General features: G+C 68.0%; 1 protein-coding gene across 1 annotated transcript; it reads right to left on the reverse strand.

Moving 5' to 3' along the window:
- Positions 1–11167: 11167 nt before the first annotated feature.
- IRX1 (iroquois homeobox 1) lies at positions 11168–15895 on the reverse strand. The gene is made up of 4 exons (XM_055117907.1): positions 15462–15895; positions 11951–12953; positions 11718–11784; positions 11168–11555 (listed from the first exon to the last, which is right to left on the reverse strand). Exons 1-4 carry the CDS (start codon positions 15723–15725, stop codon positions 11498–11500), a joined length of 1392 nt encoding a protein of 463 aa, XP_054973882.1. The 5' UTR covers positions 15726–15895; the 3' UTR covers positions 11168–11497.
- Positions 15896–18392: the final 2497 nt, after the last annotated feature.

The raw sequence follows: 18392 nt of genomic DNA on the forward strand, positions 1-18392 counted from the left end.
CTCCCTCCTTCCATCTCTCCCTCCCTCCCTCCCTTCCTCTCCCTCCCTCCCTCCCTCTTGCACCCTCCCTCATCTCTCCCTCTCTCCCTCCCTCCCTCCCTCCCTCCCTCTCTCCATCTCTCCTTACCTCCCTCTCTCTCCCTCTTCTTCTCTCCCTCGCTCTCTCTCCTCTATCTCTCTCTCTTTGTCTCTGTCTGTCTGTCTCTCTCTCTTTGTCTCTGTCTCTGTCTGTCTCTCTGTCTCTCTCTTTCCTTTGTGAGCAAGGTATTTTCTTTTTTGAAACTTACCTAGGAAACTGCGAGGAGGAGACGCATGTGTTCGAGAGAACCTCTCCGGAGAGGCCTGAGCAGAGGGACCCCCACGATCAGCCGCTCAGAGGCCGAGCAGGGGCAGCCGCCAGCTCTGCTCTGGGTCCCACTCGCCAGGGGGAGAACCTCCTGCTTCCTGCAGAGACAGCCGCACCGGGGGCCACCGGCCCAGAAACATCCCTCCCGCCCACTGCCCCTTGGGGAGGGGTGCTGAGGGGGTCTGGCTCGGCGGGCGGGCTCAGGAGGAAGCACTGCAGACCCCTCAGACAGTACCGTGGGAGGGACCGCTCAGAGCAGGGGGACAGGCGAGAGGAGAGGTAGGGGAGAGAGGGCAGGGGTAGGGGAGAGAGGGCAGGGGTGGGGCAAGAGGGCAGGGGTGGGGAGAGGGGGCAGGGGTGGGGAGAGGGGGCCCTGGTAGGGGAGAGAGGGCCGTGGTAGGGGAGAGAGGGCAGGGAAGGGGAAGGGGCGAGAGGGCAGGGGTGGGAGAGGGGGCAGGGGTGGGGCGAGAGGGCAGGGGTGGGGAGAGGGGGCAGGGGTGGGGAGAGGGGGCAGCGCAGAGGAAGCTGCGGGGCGCCCCCACGGGCCCCCTGTGGTACTGCACGGGGCTGCGGAGGCCAGACAGACTGGGACCCGCACTGACCCGGCACTGACCCGGGCGGGGCGCGGCGGGGGGGGGGGGGGGGGGGGGGGGGGGGGCGATTCCCAGGTGTCCCTGTGCAGGGCGGCCCGGAGCGGGCAGGGGCGAGGCCGGGCGCGCTGAGTGGCCCCCGCGCTGTCCCTGCGTCCCGGGGCCGGCCACGGGCAGCGGCGCTGGGCAGCCTGAGTGAGGCGGGGGCGCCCAGGGCCCCGGGGGCCGGCAGGGGCGCGGTGCGGGGGGTGCGCACCCTCCAGAGCCCACACGCGGGCCCCGAGCCCCTCGGACAGGCCGGGCCCGGCTGCAGCGGGGCGGGACCGCGTCCACGCAGGGCCGCCGTGTCCAGGGCCCCGGGGCGGCCCGGCCCGGCCTCACCCTCGACCCGACGGATCCACACGGGAGCGTCACTCCCAGAGCACCGGGGCGATGCCTGCAGGGCCGCTGACGTCAGCTGGGCCGGCTGAGCGTGACGTCAGCGCGGGGCGGGTGTGACGTCAGCACGGGCGGGCGGGCGATGACGTCAGCGTGGGCCACCCCCGGGAAGCGCCAGCCGGGGACCCGTGACGTCAGCAACCGGCCCTGGAGGAGCGGGCGGTGCTGCGGGCGGGGGGGGGGGGCTGAGACCTCTGCGCCCCCCCCCCGTGCCCGGACCCCCCCCCCCCGTGCCCGGACCCCCCCCCCCCCGGGTTCTGGCGGGCACAGCCCCAGGGGGCACGACAGACCCCGGGGCCCCGCGGGAGCGGCCTGCGTGTGGCCAGGGGCCCAGTGGCTCTGCGGCCCGCAGGCAGCAGCGCCGACCCCGTGACGTCCCCGGCCCAGAGCGCCAGAGAGAAGGGCGGGATGTGGCCGTGGTCTGACTCCTTCCGGAGCAGCCCCACAGTGCTCAGGAGCATCCACGGGCTCCGCGCGGCCCTGGGCGGCTGCCGGGCCTGAGCCTAACTCCTAGTTCAGTGCTTTCCAGGCCGGCTGCTCCCCCACCGTGCGCGGGACCCCCATCCCCGCCCCATTAGGCCGCCTCCCCGAGGCCGGGCCCTGGGGCGCCCGTCTACACCCCACTGACTCGGGGTGGCCGGCCACACCGCACAGCGCACACCAGCTGGCCCGCCCGCGAAGGTCCCCTCAAGGGGGGAGGCTCAGGAGCACTGAGTGGCCAGGGCGGGAAGGCACCCAGGGCCGCAGGCCTCTCCCACCTCAGGCCGTGGCCCGGTGGGGCTGAGGAGCCTCAGGGAGAGCACAGGGCGCAGCCCGTGCCCGGCCTCAGGCACTCGAGTGGGGGCTCCACGGCGGGGGGGGGGGGTGCGGGGGAACTGGTGCTGGCCAGGAGAAGGGCTGCCAGTCCCGCCACCACCTCCACCGTCAGCTGAGGCCCGAGGGGCTGAGGGGACTGAAGGGACTGAGGGGCCTGAGGGGGCTGAGGGGGCTTAGGAGGACTGAGGGGACCGAGAGACTGAGGGGGACTGAGGGACTGAGGAACTGAGGGGCTGAGGGGCTGAGGGGGACTGAGGGGACTGAGGGGACTGAGGGGCTGAGGGGGACTAAGGGGCTGAGGGGCTGAGGGACTGAGGGGGACTGAGGGGGACTGAGGGGCTGAGGGGGACTAAGGGGCTGAGGGGGACTGAGGGACTGAGGGGCTGAGGGGGACTAAGGGGCTGAGGAGGACTGAGGGACTGAGGGACTGAGGGGCTGAGGGGCCTGAGGGGGCTGAGAGGAACTGAGGGGACTGAAGGACTGAGGGACTGAGGGACTGAGGGGCTGAGGGACTGAGGGGCTGAGGGGCCTGAGGGGGCTGAGGAGGACTGAGGGGACTGAAGGACTGAGGGACTGAGGGACTGAGGGGCTGAGGGACTGAGGGACTGAGGGCCTGAGGGACTGAGGGGGCTGAGGGGCCTGAGGGGACTGAGGGACTGAGGGGGCCGAGGGGACTGTGGAGGTGTGAGGGGAGACTGAGGGATCTTGGGCTTGACTGTGGCTGCCTCTGGCATCCTGGGCCATGGCGCAGGGCAGGCGCAGGCTCCTGCCCCACAGACGCCCGAGCACCCTGACAGCACCCGCCCTCCAAGACCCTGAGAAACGCACCCGGCGTGCGGGAGGGGCAGCCCCTGTGGCAGCCGACTGGGCCCCTACAGCCCGCTGAAGCGAGAGCCCCCGCCTGTCGCTGTCTGCCTGAACCGGGGGTGACGGCAGCTCAGCCTCCCGCTGCCCGACCCCATGCCCCTGTGACCCCCAGGGCCTGACGGCTCAGTGCCCGCACCCCGAGTTTCCAGCCCCTTGTGCCCACCCGGCCCCCCACAGCCATCACCCTGCACCCCAAGAGGCACCCGAGGCTGTGGAGAAGCGGCCCCTGGGTCCCCGCTGCTCTGAGCCGCCCCGCGCCTGCTGCCACTGCTGGCTCTCGGCTGGCCCCTGCCCTGCCCTGGGCTCCGGGGGTCTCCCCGGCCTCCGGCCCCCGCGCCTCCAGCATCACCAGCTCGGATGCGTCTCCATGTGTGCGAGAGTCGCCACGGGGAACCGTGTCTCCGCAGGGCCACGGACGCACCCCTGCGCCGGCATCCTTAGGGCGGCTCCCCGGGGCGCCCCGGTCACTCGTCCTGCGCTGCTCAGGAAGGGCTGTGGCCAGCAGCCGCAGCGCCACCAGGCCACGGGACGCCCCACACAAGGCGCGAGGGGCCAGGCGGGGGCCCTTGGTGGGGGGGGGTGCAGCGTGCTCACTCGCACGTGGGAGGCCACAGCTGGCGGGGACTGCGTGAAGCCCCCCCCCCCCGCTCTGCATGAGGACACATCTTGGACGCAGCACGGAGACGGCACGGAAGGAGGCCGCGTGTTTATTCAGGGTGACCTGAATTTAGCACCCGACGTGCCGATCGTGCCGAGGGGTCCGGGAGAGAGATGAAAGCCGGGCGCGCGCCCAGCGGTATTGGCGGCAGATGTGCGCGGCGGGCGGGGCGGTGCAGGCTTTGTTCCTCCCGCCACATGGTCTCAATCCCGCCCCCGCTCCCCAGCCGTGCCCAGGTGCAGCCGGTGGGGGCACACGCGCGCCTCCTCGCCCGCTCCGTGCACGGGAAGAGCTCGTCTCCCCTCCCGCTCCTCGGGGGCCGACCCCAAGAAACCAGGGAGGGCTGTGGCGTCCCTGCGCAGCTGCGGCTCCGTCACACAGTGCTCCCGCAGGTTCAGGGATCGTGCCACGACGTGAGTGCTCCGAGGCCCCCGACCCGGGACACGAGGGGGGTGCTCTCGCAGACTCCAGAGCACAGCTGCGGCCAGAGCCTCCAGCGCTGCTGATTCCGGAAACTGCCCCCACTCCCGGGGAGGACCCTCCGCCCTGCTCTGTGCCGCCCAGGGGCCCGGGACGGATGCCCCCTGCTGCCAGGGCCCGGGGCAGTGGCTCCTGCAGCCCAGCTCCCGCCAACCACGCTTCTGGGCTGGGCCCCGTGGGAAGCAGGCCTGTGTGTGCTTGCATGTGTATGTGTGCATGGGTGCATGTGTACATGTGTGTGCACGTGTGCGTGTGTATACATTGTGTGCATGTGTGTGTATATGTGTATGTGTGTGGAGGGCAGTGTGACGCACAGGTGCAGAGACACGGATGGACACATGGCCCAGGCTCTCCGTCCCTGACAATCTGGGCTCAGCCCTCAGCTCCCCAGCTCACAGCCGTGTCCGGTTGCTTCAGAAACCCGCCCTGCATTGCCGACCCCACACTCAACCAGCATGTGCATAAAACGTACTTGTGGTCTGCCCATGCATCCGTGCACATACCATGTGTGCACCTGCAAGTACACGAGCGATGTGCACATGCATGAACCCCATGCACATCTCATTGTGTAAATGTGTGTGCACATGGGCGCTGCACCTGTGCCATTGTGTTGTCTACATGTGTGCATGGAATACACATGTCTACAATATGTGTGCATTGTATGTGAGCCCATGTACACATACGCTGTGTGCATGTGTTCCATGCATATGAACATACCATGTGTACATACATGCATGTTAGCATGTATACATATGTATGTGCACGGTACACACTGCATGCATGTGAGCACCGTGTGCATGTGGAGTGCATGAATGTTCCCACGTGTTCACATACATGTACCACATGCACAGACACAATGTACATGATGAAGCCCAAGCAGCCCAGCACACAGGCCTCTCCTGCCCCTCCGTCGGAAACGGGGTGATGCCCAGAGTGGGCAGGCCAAGCCCCCAGTGTGCCCCAGTGCCCCCGCTCCTGCCCGGGAGCCCCAGGGCTCTGCGCCCGCTGAGGTGTCCCCTGCTGGGCTTCTCCATGTGGCTGACGCTCTCAGGACAGGGGACCCCCTACCCGTGCCCCCTTGTGTCCTCGTGCTGCCCGGCCTGGCCCCCAAGGTGTGCCCACGCCAGAGAGGCTGGCCTGCAGCCGTCCCCTCTGACCCCAGCCCGGGATCAGGTCAGCTGTGTCCCGAGGAGGGCGGGTCCTTGGCCCCGGCTGGAGCCCAGCGGTGTCCTGGCCAGGGGCCCCAGGGGCCCCAGTGCTCTGCAGCAGACACAAGTGCTCGTCCCCGTAGAGGGCACGGGGCACGGGGCTGCGGCCTGACGGGGGCTGGACGGTGCCTGGGCGCCCTGGCCACACCGCATGTGCCTTCCTGGGAGGGCACGAAGCCCCCGTGCCATGCAGGTGGCCTGGCACTCTCTGCAGCTGCCCCGGCCGCTCAGGGAACTCTCCAGGCTGCGGCCGCGGCCACCACGGGTCACGTGTGGCCCTGCAGCCACCTGCCCCAGACACCGACCGTCCCCCTCCCTGCCGTCACCGTCCGCTGTGTCCCCCGTGGCCACCGCAGCCCCGGGAGGTGCCCAGGCGCAGAGCACGGGGAGACGCTCTCCGGTGCGAACAGAGGGGGACGCCTCAGAGACACGGTCCCTCGGCCGGAGTCCAGCCCCGGCAGCCTGCAGGACACGGCCCACCGTCCTCTGGCCGCGGCCTGGCTGCAGCCTGGCGCCCTCGTGGGCCGCCCTCCTGCAGGTGGGCACAGTGCCGACTCGCCCCATGCCGGGGACGGTGCCGGAGGGGCTGTTTCTCAGGGCGAGCCTGGCGGCTTCTCCCGCCCAGAGTGTCCCTGAGGCCTTCGGGGCTGGCGGCCCCAGTTAGCGGCCCGGAGCTGCCTGTCCCGCTCCCCCTCCTGTGCCTGCAGGGGCACCCTGGGCCCGCCCTGTGCTCGCCAAGGGGCTCCGCACGCCCCCCCGCCCCAGGTGCTCCCCCAGTGTCGGGCCTGTGGCTGCTCTGGCCATTCCCAGTGAGCTGGGGGGGGCGGGTGCTGACCAGGCGGCTCCGGAGGCGGGGGGGGGGGGGGGGCTGCTGCTGGTCGCTGCGAGACAGTCTCTGCCCTGCGTGCCTCTGGGCTCTCAGGGGTGGCCGGCTACAAACCTCGCGGAAGGCGTGGCCCCAGGGAGACTGCACGGGGAGAGGAGCAGCAGCGCAGACACGGCCAAACGCCCTCAATGACACGACGTCCTGAGGGCCAGGCCCGGCCCCTCCACGAGGCCAGGCCAGAGCCAGGCTCCGACACGCGCGGTGTGGCCGGAACGCCAAGCCCTGCCTGAGAACAGGGTCTGACGTGTTTGCTGAGGCTCACAGGAGGACCAGGCTGCTGGCTCCACCAACAACATGTGAGAAACACGCGTGCACACACCACCCAAAGACACATCTCTTCATGCGTGAGCACAGGCGTGTGCAAGTGTGCACATGCAAACATGAGCTCCCTGTGGACACATGTGGGCCTGTCCACGTGCACACACAGGCTCATGGGCACACACATGTGTGGGCGTGCACACATGCACAGCACACACAAGCACAATGCTTGCACACATGCACGTACACAGGCAACACGCATGCGTGAACTTTGTGCATACACAGGCACACACATTATATGCATGCACAAAGCTGCATGCACATGTGTACACTGCACACACATACACATACATTCACACGCCTGGGAGTGCAGGGGAGGCCCCTGAGGCCCTTCAGGTGGGCACCCCAGCCCGCCTGGCCAGCGCGGGCCCGTCTTCCCCGTCCTCCAGGCCTCGGGCGGGAGCGGGAGCGGGAGGGGAGAGCGGCGGGAAGGGCCGGCCCTCCAGCCCCGGCCTGCCTCTCAGCGCCCGCCGGCTGCCGCGTCCACAGGCCTGGCCTTCGTTTGATGCTTCCCCAGCTAGCGGCAGGACAGCAGAGGCAGAAACGCATCCTGATCCACGGGACACGGGGCCGTGCAGCCACACAGAAGCAATTAATTTCCTGGTGGGATTTTTACACGGGGGGCCCTTCCCGGGCCCCATTAGACAAACAGAAGCTCCAGACAGCGCCGGCTGCTGATAAAAAATAAATCAGATGGCAGCGGGCCGCTTGGCCTCGGACCGCTACGGGCTACGGCTTGTAATGAGGCATCCCAGCGCTAATTACGAGCCTGATTAAAGAGAACGGCGGGATGTGCAGCCCCTCGCATGGCGATCCCGCTCCAGACGGCAGCCCCCACCCCGCAGCAAGCCCCCTCGGCCAAGGGCAGCCCGGGGCAGAGCAGCTGACGGGAGAGAGGATAAGAGGGAGAGGGAGAGAGACAGCATGAGAGGGGGAGAGAGAGGGAGAGAGGAAGGAGAGGCAGTGAGGGGGAGAGAGAGTGAGGGGGAGAGAGAGGGGGAGAGAGTGAGGGGGAGAGAGTGAGGGGGAGAGAGGGAGAGCGGGAGAGGGAGAGAGCGGGATAGAGGGAGGAGCGAGGGAGAGCCAACAGTGACCTGCACCGAGCAGCCCCGTCCGCTCTGGCCTCTCCTCCGGCACCGCCAGGCACAGGCGGGCGGAGGCGCAGTGGCCGTCCCCTGATCTCCTCCCCATCTTCTCTAAGGTGGCAAAAGCAATATTTCAACAGGCTCCTTCAGACGGGGAAGGGGGGAAAGATTAATAAAGATGTAAGGAGGCTGAACCGCCGAGGTTGGTTTAATTATTCCCCGCAGAACTGGCCCGGCAATCTGCTGACATTTAGCCCCGACCTTGCAAATCCTCAGTAAATATTAATATATCAACTCAAACAGGGACCGTGGCTTTATTGGTTCATGGGGCTGAAGGATTCGCCACAGTGGTGGAAAAGATCGCACGGGAGGAGGGGGAGGGGGAGGGGGAGGAGGAGGAGGAGGAGGGGGAGGAGGAGGAAGGGAGGAGGAGGAGGAGGAGGAGGAGGAGGGGGAGAAGGAGGAGGAGGAGGAGGAGAAAGGGAGGAGGGGGAGGAGGGGGACGAGGGGGAGGAGGGGGACGAGGGGGAGGAGGAGGAGGGGGAGGAGGAGGGGGAGGAGGAGGAGGAGGAGGGAGGAGGGGGAGGAGGAGGGGGAGGCGGCTCGGACTCACCTCCTGCCACACGAGCCGGACACGGAGTGAAGCGGCAGCGCTGTGGCTGCGGGCAGCTGCGACCGGTCACTCCCGCTGCCCTGGGGGCCGAGGAGAGGGGGGACGCGGAACCCCGCTGGGGCTGTGAGCTGCCTGTCCTCCAGCCCGTCTCTGGGCGCCCCGGGGCTCGGCGGGGAGCTGGTGCTCCCTGCAGGGCGGTGCTCCCTGCAAGGCCTCGTCTCTGGCCTCGGGTTCGACCTGGTCGGCCACCGACTGTTCTTCCCGTGAATGTGCTGAGACGCGTGGGACTCTGGACTCCCTGACGGGCTCTGAGCTCCGTGCTCAGCTGCGGGGCCTCGCGGGGCCCAGGGTGGCAGGAGCAGGCCCGGGCAGTGTGGGGAGTCGCTGCCCTCCTGCCTAGTTGCTCACTGAAGCCGCCCAGAGCTGAGTAGTCAGGCTGGGGTCCCCACACAGCCCCCCACCCTGGCGACCCGACTGAACAGACCCAAGGGCACCCGGCTGCCCGGCCTTCAGGGAAAGAAATCCAGAGTTCGGGCCCCAGGCACCTCACTCGGCCGTGGCCGCCGTTCTCTTCTCCCGTGTGCAAAGTAACCAACTGTCCTCCTGGGCCCAGACCTGCTGCCGTCCCCGCCAGGGCCCCAGGGAGGCGCAGCCCGGCCGAGGACTCAGCCGCCAGCCAGGGCCGGGCGCCTCCACACGCAGCCGGCCGCCTGGGGCTTGCCCGGCCTCGTGCTGGGTGCAGCAGGAGCCCGAGTGGCCAGAGCCGGCCCCTTGCCTCTCCCGACTGCCCCTCAGGCACGCCCACCCACCCACCCCACCTGGACTTGGGGTCCCAGGATCCCCGCCCCCAGGAGAAGCCACATCTCCCAAGGGGGCTCCCAGGGCGCTCCTGGGGGCCAGTGTCCCTGAGACCCGGGGCGGGAGGCGGGAACGGCTGCCCAGTGCTGTGTGATGAGGCCCGGGAGTGGGGGAGCAGACGTGGCCGGGCCTGCACGCCCAGCAGGGTTCTGCCCACCAGCCAGTGTCTCCAGCCCTCGCTTCCCGGGACAGACGAGGCCTGCGGTGTCTCCCTGGCCGCCCCCCCAGAGCCACGCTTGTGTGTGAGGACCCCAGGCCCAGCCGCCTGGGACCATCCGGAAGGGAAGCAGGGACCGGGAGCACAGCTGCAGCCATCCTGCCAGAGGGGAGCGGGGGCAGAAACCCCCCTGCGCCCCCAAGGTCCAGGAAACTCCAGGGCAGGACTCGAGGGCACCTTCATCAGCGTCAGCCACGGAAACCCAGACACACACCCGCTCCCTCGCTCGGGGAGATTAACGCCAGGCCCAGCCACTGACAGGGGGAAGGAACTTCACCCCACAGAGACCACCGGCAAGGAAAGATGAGGCGACCCACAGCACACCTGAGCTGGGCAGGCAGGGGGCTGACCTCCAAGCGCCCCCACAGCCCCCCCCGCCGCACACCATGGGTGAGCGCTGCCCTAGCCCAGGGGACCCTCTGCGAGGGCCTGTCCCCAGACAGACAAACAGGAGGGCCCTGGGGACAATGGCCACAGGACCCAACCTCCCCCAGACCTGGCTGGAGAGCACTTTACACACACAATCCCACAGCCAGGGTCAGCTGTCCGGCGGCTGAGGGACTTTCTCTGCCTGCCCCAGACATTTCAGGAGCTGGGTGGGCTGCGGTGCCCGCACAGCTGAGCAGTGGACTGCGCGGCCCAGCCAGGCGACCCTCCTGCCAGCCCCGCCACCAGCTTCAGGGAGCGCGGCGGGCACCAGAAACGCCACCCAAGAGGGGCACCCTGCAATTCAGCCCTGGGTACAACAGAAGGCGGGGCGAAGGGGCGCCCACATCCCAGCCCCTTCCAGAAGTACTCCAGATCCCGAGGCCTAGAGCTTCTGCAGGGGGGAACCCCGCTTCTCCCGGCTGGGACAGGTGACCCCTGATTCTGTGCGCACCCAGGAGCCGGGCGGGCACCTAAACGGGGCTCGCCCCAATCAGCAGCTCTGCCCGGAACGCGCCGCCAAGCTCTACCTCGCGCGCCGCCGGGGCCGCGCCCTCGAGACGCCCAGAGACCCCCACCCCCACCCCCAGGCCGGCGCCCGGGACGCGCTCGGGCGCCTTCCGAGCCCCGCGCCCCGCGCGCTCTCGGCCCATAGAGGGCGCGCCGAGAACGTCCATCGGTACGCGGGGCCGCTGCTCCGAGGCCAGGCCGGCGGCCACCGGCCGACTGACCCGCTCCCCGCGCTCGCCGCCCCGGCCCGGGCCAGGCGGGCCAGGCGGCCGGAGAGGCGCGCGGGGGCGCCGCCTGTCCTCGCTGGCCGGCTCTCGCCAGCACCGGGGCCCGGGCAGGCGCAGGGCGGGGGAGCCGGACGCCCGTTCCCACCGGCGCCCCCCGCGCGCCGCCCCGGCCGGCCCCGCCCGCGGAGACCCGGCAGCACCGTCCGCTGCGCGCGCCCCCTGGGTTCCCGTGACCCCCCAGCCCAGCCGGCTCGCCGCGCCCACTCGAAGGCAGCGGCTGCCCCACGCCCCCGCGCGCCCCGGCCCCGCGGCGCCTTGGAATCCCCCGCGCTCGATGGCTCCGAAGCACCAACGGATCCGTCCCAGTGAATTCTGGGACTCGCGTCCCCCACAAACTGGCCACACGCTCGGAATTGATTTCAAATGCTACATTCTCCTTTGCGAAACACCAGGGGGTCGGCAGGGAGGGGATGGGCGTGGGGGGTCCTTCTGGGGCTGCCCAGCCCGGGAAGCGCGGCCGGTCAGTGTGCGCACAGCAGGGTCGGCCAGCCCGGGGCGCGCAGGGCGAGACGTGCGGCCAGCCCGCGTCCACACGGCTGGGCACACAACAGCGGCGGCGCTTGACCATTTCATTTAGTTTATTAGACAAAAATATATGATTTAGACCAGTTCGCTGATGCGCTATGTACAATCTGAAATCACTCTATATACAGAAAGGAAAGAAGGGGAAAAAAGAACACAGCACTTGGGGCAATTACCGAACCAAGGGTGGCCAGCGCGCGCGGGAGCCGCCGCCCGGGCCTCGGCTGGGGCCGCGCGGCCCGGCCCGGGGCGGTCTCGGTGGTCGTGGCCGAACTGTCCCGTCTCCGCGGTGGCGAATATTCGTCTTCGTTCCTCCCGCCCCCCTCCCGCACCTCCCCCCTCCCCCCGCAGAAGTGAAGAGGCCACCCCGGATCAGGCGGAGGGGAGGGCGGCGAGGATCCGTGGCGCGCCCTCGGGCGGGGCCAGGGAGCTGCGGGGAGGAGACAGGGACAGGGCGGTCAGCGCGGGCCGCGGCCCCGCGGCTCCCGGCTGCGGAGAACGGCCGCGCGCCCGCCCCGCCCCTCCTCCGCGACCCCCCCTCCCCCAAGCCCCGGAGTCCCCCTCCCCCGGGTGCCAGCACGGGGTCACTCACTTGTCGCGCAGCGGCTGGAAGGACGCTAACTGCTGCGCCGGCGAGTCGGGCCGGGGAAGGTCTCTGTCTAGGAGGGCAGAGGCAGAGCATTAGGGACCCCGGAGACGCCAGCACGCGCGCCCCCTCCTCCCGCGCGCTGGCGGGCCCGCGCTCCGACCCCGACTCCGAGTGGGAGGGGGCCCCGGCCCCGCCCTAGCCCCGGCCCCGGAGAGGGGCCCGGGCGCCCGGGATACCTGGGAGCGCTGGGCTGCTGCGGGCCGAGCCTTTGTCCCCGTGGAGCACCCCGGCGGCCACGGCGAGGGGCGGCGGCGGCGGCGGCACGGGCAGGGGCGGCGCGTGGGGCGCGCCGACGCCCAGGAAGGAGCGCACGTTGAGCAGCGGGCCCTGCGCCAGGAAGGCGCCGTTGGTCCAGTTGGAGAACTTGCCGATGTGGCAAGTGTACAGTCCGTGGCTGGGCAGGAAGGCGGGGTGCTGCAGGGGTGCGCCCGCGGGCGCGGCGGGCGGCGGCGGCGAGGTCTTGGGCGCGCCGTCGGGGCTCGTGGCCGTCTCGGCCAGCGACCAGATCTTGGGCTTGCTGTGCGGGGCGCCCTGCAGGCCGGCCACGGCGGCGCCCGGGCTCAGCAGGCGCGTGCTGCCCGGCTCTGCGCCCTCCTTGGCCAGACCCAGGGGCGAGTCCTGGGGCTTGAGCGCGTCGGCGGCCGCCAGCGGCGAGCCGGGGTCCCGGGAGAGCGCGGGGGGCACGGCGGGCGCGCGCGGGGGCTCGGCCTTGTCCTCGTCGTCCTCGTTGCTCTGGTCGCCATCGTGCTCGTCCATCTTGTCGATGTCGATGCTCTCCAGGTCGATCTCCTCGTCGTCCTCCGCCTTCTCGGGCTCGCCCTCCGTGTCGCTCCCGAAGAGCGCGCCGCAGTCCTCCTGGTCCTTGCTGCGCGCGCCCCACGTCACCTTGTTCTCCTTCTTGAGGCGCCGGCGCGCGTTGGCGAACCAGGTGGAGACCTGCGTAAGGGTCATCTTGGTGATGATGGCCAGCATGATCTTCTCGCCCTTGGTGGGGTAGGGGTTCTTGCGGTGCTCCTGCAGCCAGGCCTTCAGCGTGCTGGTGCTCTCCCGCGTGGCGTTCTTGGGCCTCCCTGGGTCCCCGTACTGGAACTGCCCATAGGGGTAGTAGGCGGGTGCCGAGTGGGCAGCGAAGGTGGCAGGGTGCACCCCGGGGTTGTCCTTAAGTTCATACTGGGAGCCCTGCACACAGAGAAGGGGGGGGAAGAGAGAAAGAGAGAGAGAGAGAGAGAGAGAGAGAGAGAGAGAGAGAGAGAGAGAGAGAGAGAGAGAGAGAGAGAGAGATGAGACCCCCAAAAGGTCAAAGTGTCCTGGGCAGCGGCAGTACCCGGCAGGAAGGGCCTTCTTGGGCCCTCACTTGGGGGCTGCCCGACCCCTGCCCACTGGGAAGCTGCTCCCCGCAAATCCCAGACCTTCTAACAGACCATTTTGTCACTCCAGCAGAAGTTCCAGAAACAGCGCGCCTCTCTGGGTGCCATCAGCAAACCTTCCCTAGCAGGTCCCCGGTGAGGCTCCTGGGCTCCTGCCCCCAACTGGACACCCGGCTCCAGCCCCCAGGATCGGCTCACACAGCAAAGGGGGACACGCTCGCAGCAGAGCACAGAAAAAGTATTTCCAGCCGGGAAGGCCCGCAGCCCAGCTCCCTCCCCGCCCTCCTGGCCTGCCCCAAAGGAAGGCACCACCCAGTTTTTCTTTTCCTGGGGCCTAAATCCCAAAGTAATTCAAAACGAAAGCAAGCTCCCAGAGGCATCTGCATAGAATGCCTGGTTCACACAGAACCGTGCCTATCAGTGACTGGGCATTTAAAATTTTAACACCGCCATCAAAGACCGCAGTTAAACACCATTTGGTTTTTAAATACAAAAGGAGGCTTAAGAAGTAAAATATTAACGTGGGGGCCGGGGCCCAGGGCTGGGGGAACGGGAGCAGAACCCGTTCCCGGGCGGCTTCCCCGCCACTTAGCTCAAAGTTTGCTTTCGATCCTTCCTCCTTCGAGTGGGCTGCACAAACAGTCGGCATTTAGAGGCCGTGATTTATTTGCAATCAATATTCTTTTTATCATCAGTAGTAAAACACAGCAAGTCAAATTATCCCATCAGGTTTTTGGGTAAATAACGTTTTATCTTTCTAACAACCTCATTAGGCCTCATTATTACCATAAATTGCCCCGACAGACGTTCACTCACAATTTTATCTTTGTACTCTAAATACAGACCATAAGTGGGCATGGAAATTTAGGCCTAGAATCAGGGCTCGGATTTAGCTGACTTTCCAAGAACAGACAGACGGAAGAGTTCAAGAAGGTCTCACACACACACACACACACACACACACACACACACACACACACACACACACACACACACCTCTTTAAGGTTATTTTAGATCGCATTCCCTCAAATTTTTAAAAGCTCCTTTCCCATCCCTCCAGAAAACAATGCAAAAAGAAAACACTGAGGTGGATCCCCCACACACACCCCGATACACACAGGCCTCCCTGATGACACACACCTGACTCAAAATTGCCGTTAAAAATTATAACCCACCACGTAAAAATTGTCGAGTCGCTGTGTTAGCACAGAACTTCGCTGACTGCCACGAAGTTAGAAGAGGCGGCTTTCTCAGCGGGTCAGTGTGGAGAGAGAACAACCAGCCGGGGCTGCCCGGGCAGATTTCGTTGTGTGTTGTTCGGATTTGGGGTTTTTGTTTCTTTAGGGTTTTTTTTTCTTTTTTGCCGAATCTTTGCAAAACGTACTTTACACTTTTGTTAATCATTTTGATTGCGATTGTGAGGGAGCTATTTGGGCCTCTTCTCGGCCGAGCATTGCTTCCAAAGGCGACCTTGTCAATGTCTCATCACTCTCCGGGCACCCCCCGCTCCTGATCAAAATGGGGGCAGGTTCCCCCCAAAGCCGGCGTTCTGGCGGCGGCCTGCAGGGAAACCCGCTTCTCCCCTGCGCTGCGGGGCCAGCTCCCGGGGCGCGCGGCCTCGGCTCGGGCCGGCCTGCCTGCGGCCGGCGTCCCCGCTCCTCCTGCGGGAAGGCGGCGGGGAGCCCCGGGCCGCCGGGAAGGGGCCCGCGCCGCGCGTCCGCGAAGGGGACTCACTCGGCCCGAGGGGGACGCGCGCCCCCGCCCCGCTGCCCGCCCCGCCGGCCCGAGCGAGGCCCGCGGACCCCCAAGTGCAAGCCCGAGGCGGGGGTCGGGGGCCGCGCTCGCCTGCGCCGCGGGCCCGGAGCGCTTTCCGTCCCGGCAGAAAGACTGGAAAACTTTGGCGACTCCCGGAAGTCGGAGCCAACGGTTTCCGAGCGCCAGCTCAGATCGCCACCGGCCTTTCTCATTATTCCGTTTTAAGACCTGCGGAGGGCACCGGCGCCGCCGACGAGCCCCTCGGGCCAGGCCCCGAGCGACCCCATTGTTACGAAGCCGTTTCACCCGGCGACTCCGCTCGCCCGCAGGGGCTTCCCCGAGGCCAGCGCCGACCCGACTCTGAGCGCCCAGCCCGCGCGGGGGACACCGGGGCCCGGAGCCCAGGGGGTCGCCGGGGGGTGGGGGTGGTCCCCGGACGGGGAGTCCTCCGCAGCCCCGGCCCGGGGCGCCGGCGAGTGTGGCCTGCGGCTGCCGCGGCCTCGGAGCCGGCCCGGCCCGTGCGCCCCCGCGCCCGCGCGCCCCGCGCGCCCCCCGCGCACTCACCATCTGCGAGAAGAGGCTGAGGTCGGCGGCGTAGGGCAGGAAGGCGCTGTAGTTGGGGCCCGCGTACGGCCCGGCCGCCGCGTACATGCCCAGCACCGAGGTGACCGCGCCCGCGCCCGCGCCCAGCTCCGCCGCGCCCGGCCGGCCCGACGAGGCGGCGGCGGCGGCGGCGGCGGCCGCCAGGACCCCCGGGCGCTCGGCCCCGTAGGCGCCGGGCCCCGCGGCGCCCAGGTACTGCGGGTAGCCCAGCTGCGGGAAGGACATGTCCGCGGACGCGGGCCCCGGGGAGGGCGCGCGGGGCCGGTGGCTGCTGCTCCGCGATCGCGCGCCGACTGCGGCGGCCGCCCTGGGCTCGGCGGCGGGGCGCTCGGACCCAATTTGAAGTTGATGCGGTGATTGGCAGCCCCTCGAGCGCCCGCCCCGCCCCGGCCCCCGCCCCGCGCGCCGCCCCCGAGCACGTGGTGCCCGCGCCGTCCCCCTCCTCGCCGCGCCGGGCGCGCGCCCCGCTCTGCCCGCCCGACCCCGGCCCCGGCGCCGCCGGCGCCCAGCCCCGCGCGCACCTCGGGTGGGCAGGCGGCCCGGGCGGCGAGCACCGGCGCGGGGCACCGGGCACCGGGCGGCGGGTCTCTGCGCGCGCCGGGCCCCGGCTGCGAACTTGGAGGGCGCGAGGGAGCCCGACCGGCGCGCGGGACCTGGCGACCAGGCGCGCGGCCACCGCTGGGCCTTTCGTTCGTGCCGAGGAGCGGCCCTGGCCACCAGCGCGGCCCGCGTGCCCCTCGACACCTGCGCTCGCCCCTGCCCGGCCCGTGCCAGGCGCAGACCCCCAGGGCTGGACGCTGGGGCGCCGCGGCCACCGCTGCCACCCGGCAGCGGAGTGTCCCGGGAACACCGCGGGCGCCAGGGCCCCTTGGCAGAGCCCGGCCTCGCGGGTGGCCCCCAGCCCCGGCCCCCGTTCTCACGCCGCCCCGGGCGGGCGGCGGCCCGGACGCAGAGGACAGCCGGGCCCGCGGAGCCCCGGCCCGTCGACCGGCTGCCTAGCCGCTTAACCCAGCCCAGCAGCGACCCCCGCCCCCGAGTTCCCGCCCCTGCGTGGGAACCGAGGTTCCCAGGCCCACAGGAAGACGCGGTTTCCCCATGCGGAGCCCGGGGACAGACACGCCAGCCCTGCCTGTAATTAGCACCAATAAGGCCCATAATAGTAATTACTAATCACCAGCTCCTCCGAGGCCTCCTTTCACTGCTCTCGGTGGAGGTTCCTTCCTGCCTTTCTCTGCCCCCAGCCTCTGCCCGCCGACCCATGGGGGCTTGTGGGGGACAGGTGGGCCCTGGGCCGCCCCCTCCGAGCCCTTCCCCCGGTGCCGCCTGGCTGTGTGGCTGCCAGCCCTGGCCACACGCCAACAGGCTAACAGGTGAGATAAGCCCGGGGCTTGACCTGGAGCTGAGGTGACTCCTCCCGCCCCCCTCCCAAAAGACTCCTACGCGTTTCCGAGGCAGGGGGAGGAGGGGCAGCCCAGGCCTGGGGCCTGGGACCCCCAGGGTCAGGGGATGGCCTGGGGCCTCAGGGGCAGTGAGTGAAGGGCCCCAGCAGAGGCTGCAGACGGGTCCTGCTCAGGCTGGGACTTGTCCACCCCCCACCCCAGCCCTGGGAGGGGGCCGCAGGTGACTGCACCGCCCAGGGCAGTGGGCAGGCCGGTGGCCTTCCCGCTCCTGGTTCCCTGCTGCCCTCTCCTCAGCTCTGACCCAGACCCCAGAATGGGGGACCAGTGGGCAACATTCCAGAAGAGGCTGCCCCCTCTGGGCAGCCAGAGGGACCCCCAGAAAGGCTTGGGCCCCGGGCCAGCTAGGGAGGACCCCAAGGAGGCTGCTCCCCGCCCCCCGGCCAGCCAGGGACAGTGTAGGACTCAGACTCCTGGAGGGGCACCCAGCACGTTCCTGACCCTTCCCCGCCCCGCCTGGCCCCCCAGGAGGAGACCCCCAGCCCGGAGACTCAGGCGGGTTCCCACCTAGGCGGGGGGCACACGAGTCCAGAACAGCTAGTGCCAGCCTGGCGCTGCCCGCAGGCCCGTGGCCCTGGCAGAGACGCAGCCCTTGAGAGGCTGGGCTGGGCCAGGATGGGCCTTCAGTGTATGCGTGCATGTGTGTGCATACATGGGCGTGAGAGTATGTGCTTGTATATACACAGGGATACACATGGGAGTTACACGAATGCCTTGTACACATGTGTGCATCCAGAAATCTGTACGTGCACCGTGTGCTGGCATATACATGCATGACCAGCACATGTGTGCGCACTTGTTGCCTGTATTCATCAATGAGTGTGTACACATGTGTATATGGATATGCATATAGCATGCATGCCCTGTGCCTGCATGTGTGAGCCTGTGTGATACATGGTGTGTGTACATGTTTATGTGCATACGTAGGTGTGTGCAAGTCTGTGTATGTATACATGTATGTTTGCGTGTATGTATATGGAGGGTGTATGCATGTGAGAAATATGCATGTATGTGTAGAGCATATACATGTTTTTTACTTATGTGTGTTGTGTTTAGATGCATATATATGTGCAGATGGGGCTGGAGTGATAGCACAGTGGGTACAGCATTTGTCTTGCATGCAGTCGACCTGGGTTCGATTCCTCCATCCCTCTCGGAGAGCCCAGCAAGCTACCAAGAGTATCTAGCCCATACGGCAGAGCCTGGCAAGCTACCCGTGGCATATTCGATACGCCAAAAACAGTAACAAGTCTCAGTAACAAGTTACTGGTGCCCGCTCGAGCAAATCAGTGAGCAACAGGATGACAGTGACAGTGAAAGTGATATGTGCAGATGTGTGCATGTACCTGGATTCCTTGTGCAGATATGTATATGTGTTGTGCGTATGTGAGAGCGTGTGCATGGCTATATGTATGTGTGTATATGCACACGTGCA

Source organism: Sorex araneus, chromosome 1 (genome assembly GCF_027595985.1).
Source record: "Sorex araneus isolate mSorAra2 chromosome 1, mSorAra2.pri, whole genome shotgun sequence".
Lineage (NCBI taxonomy): Eukaryota > Metazoa > Chordata > Mammalia > Eulipotyphla > Soricidae > Sorex > Sorex araneus.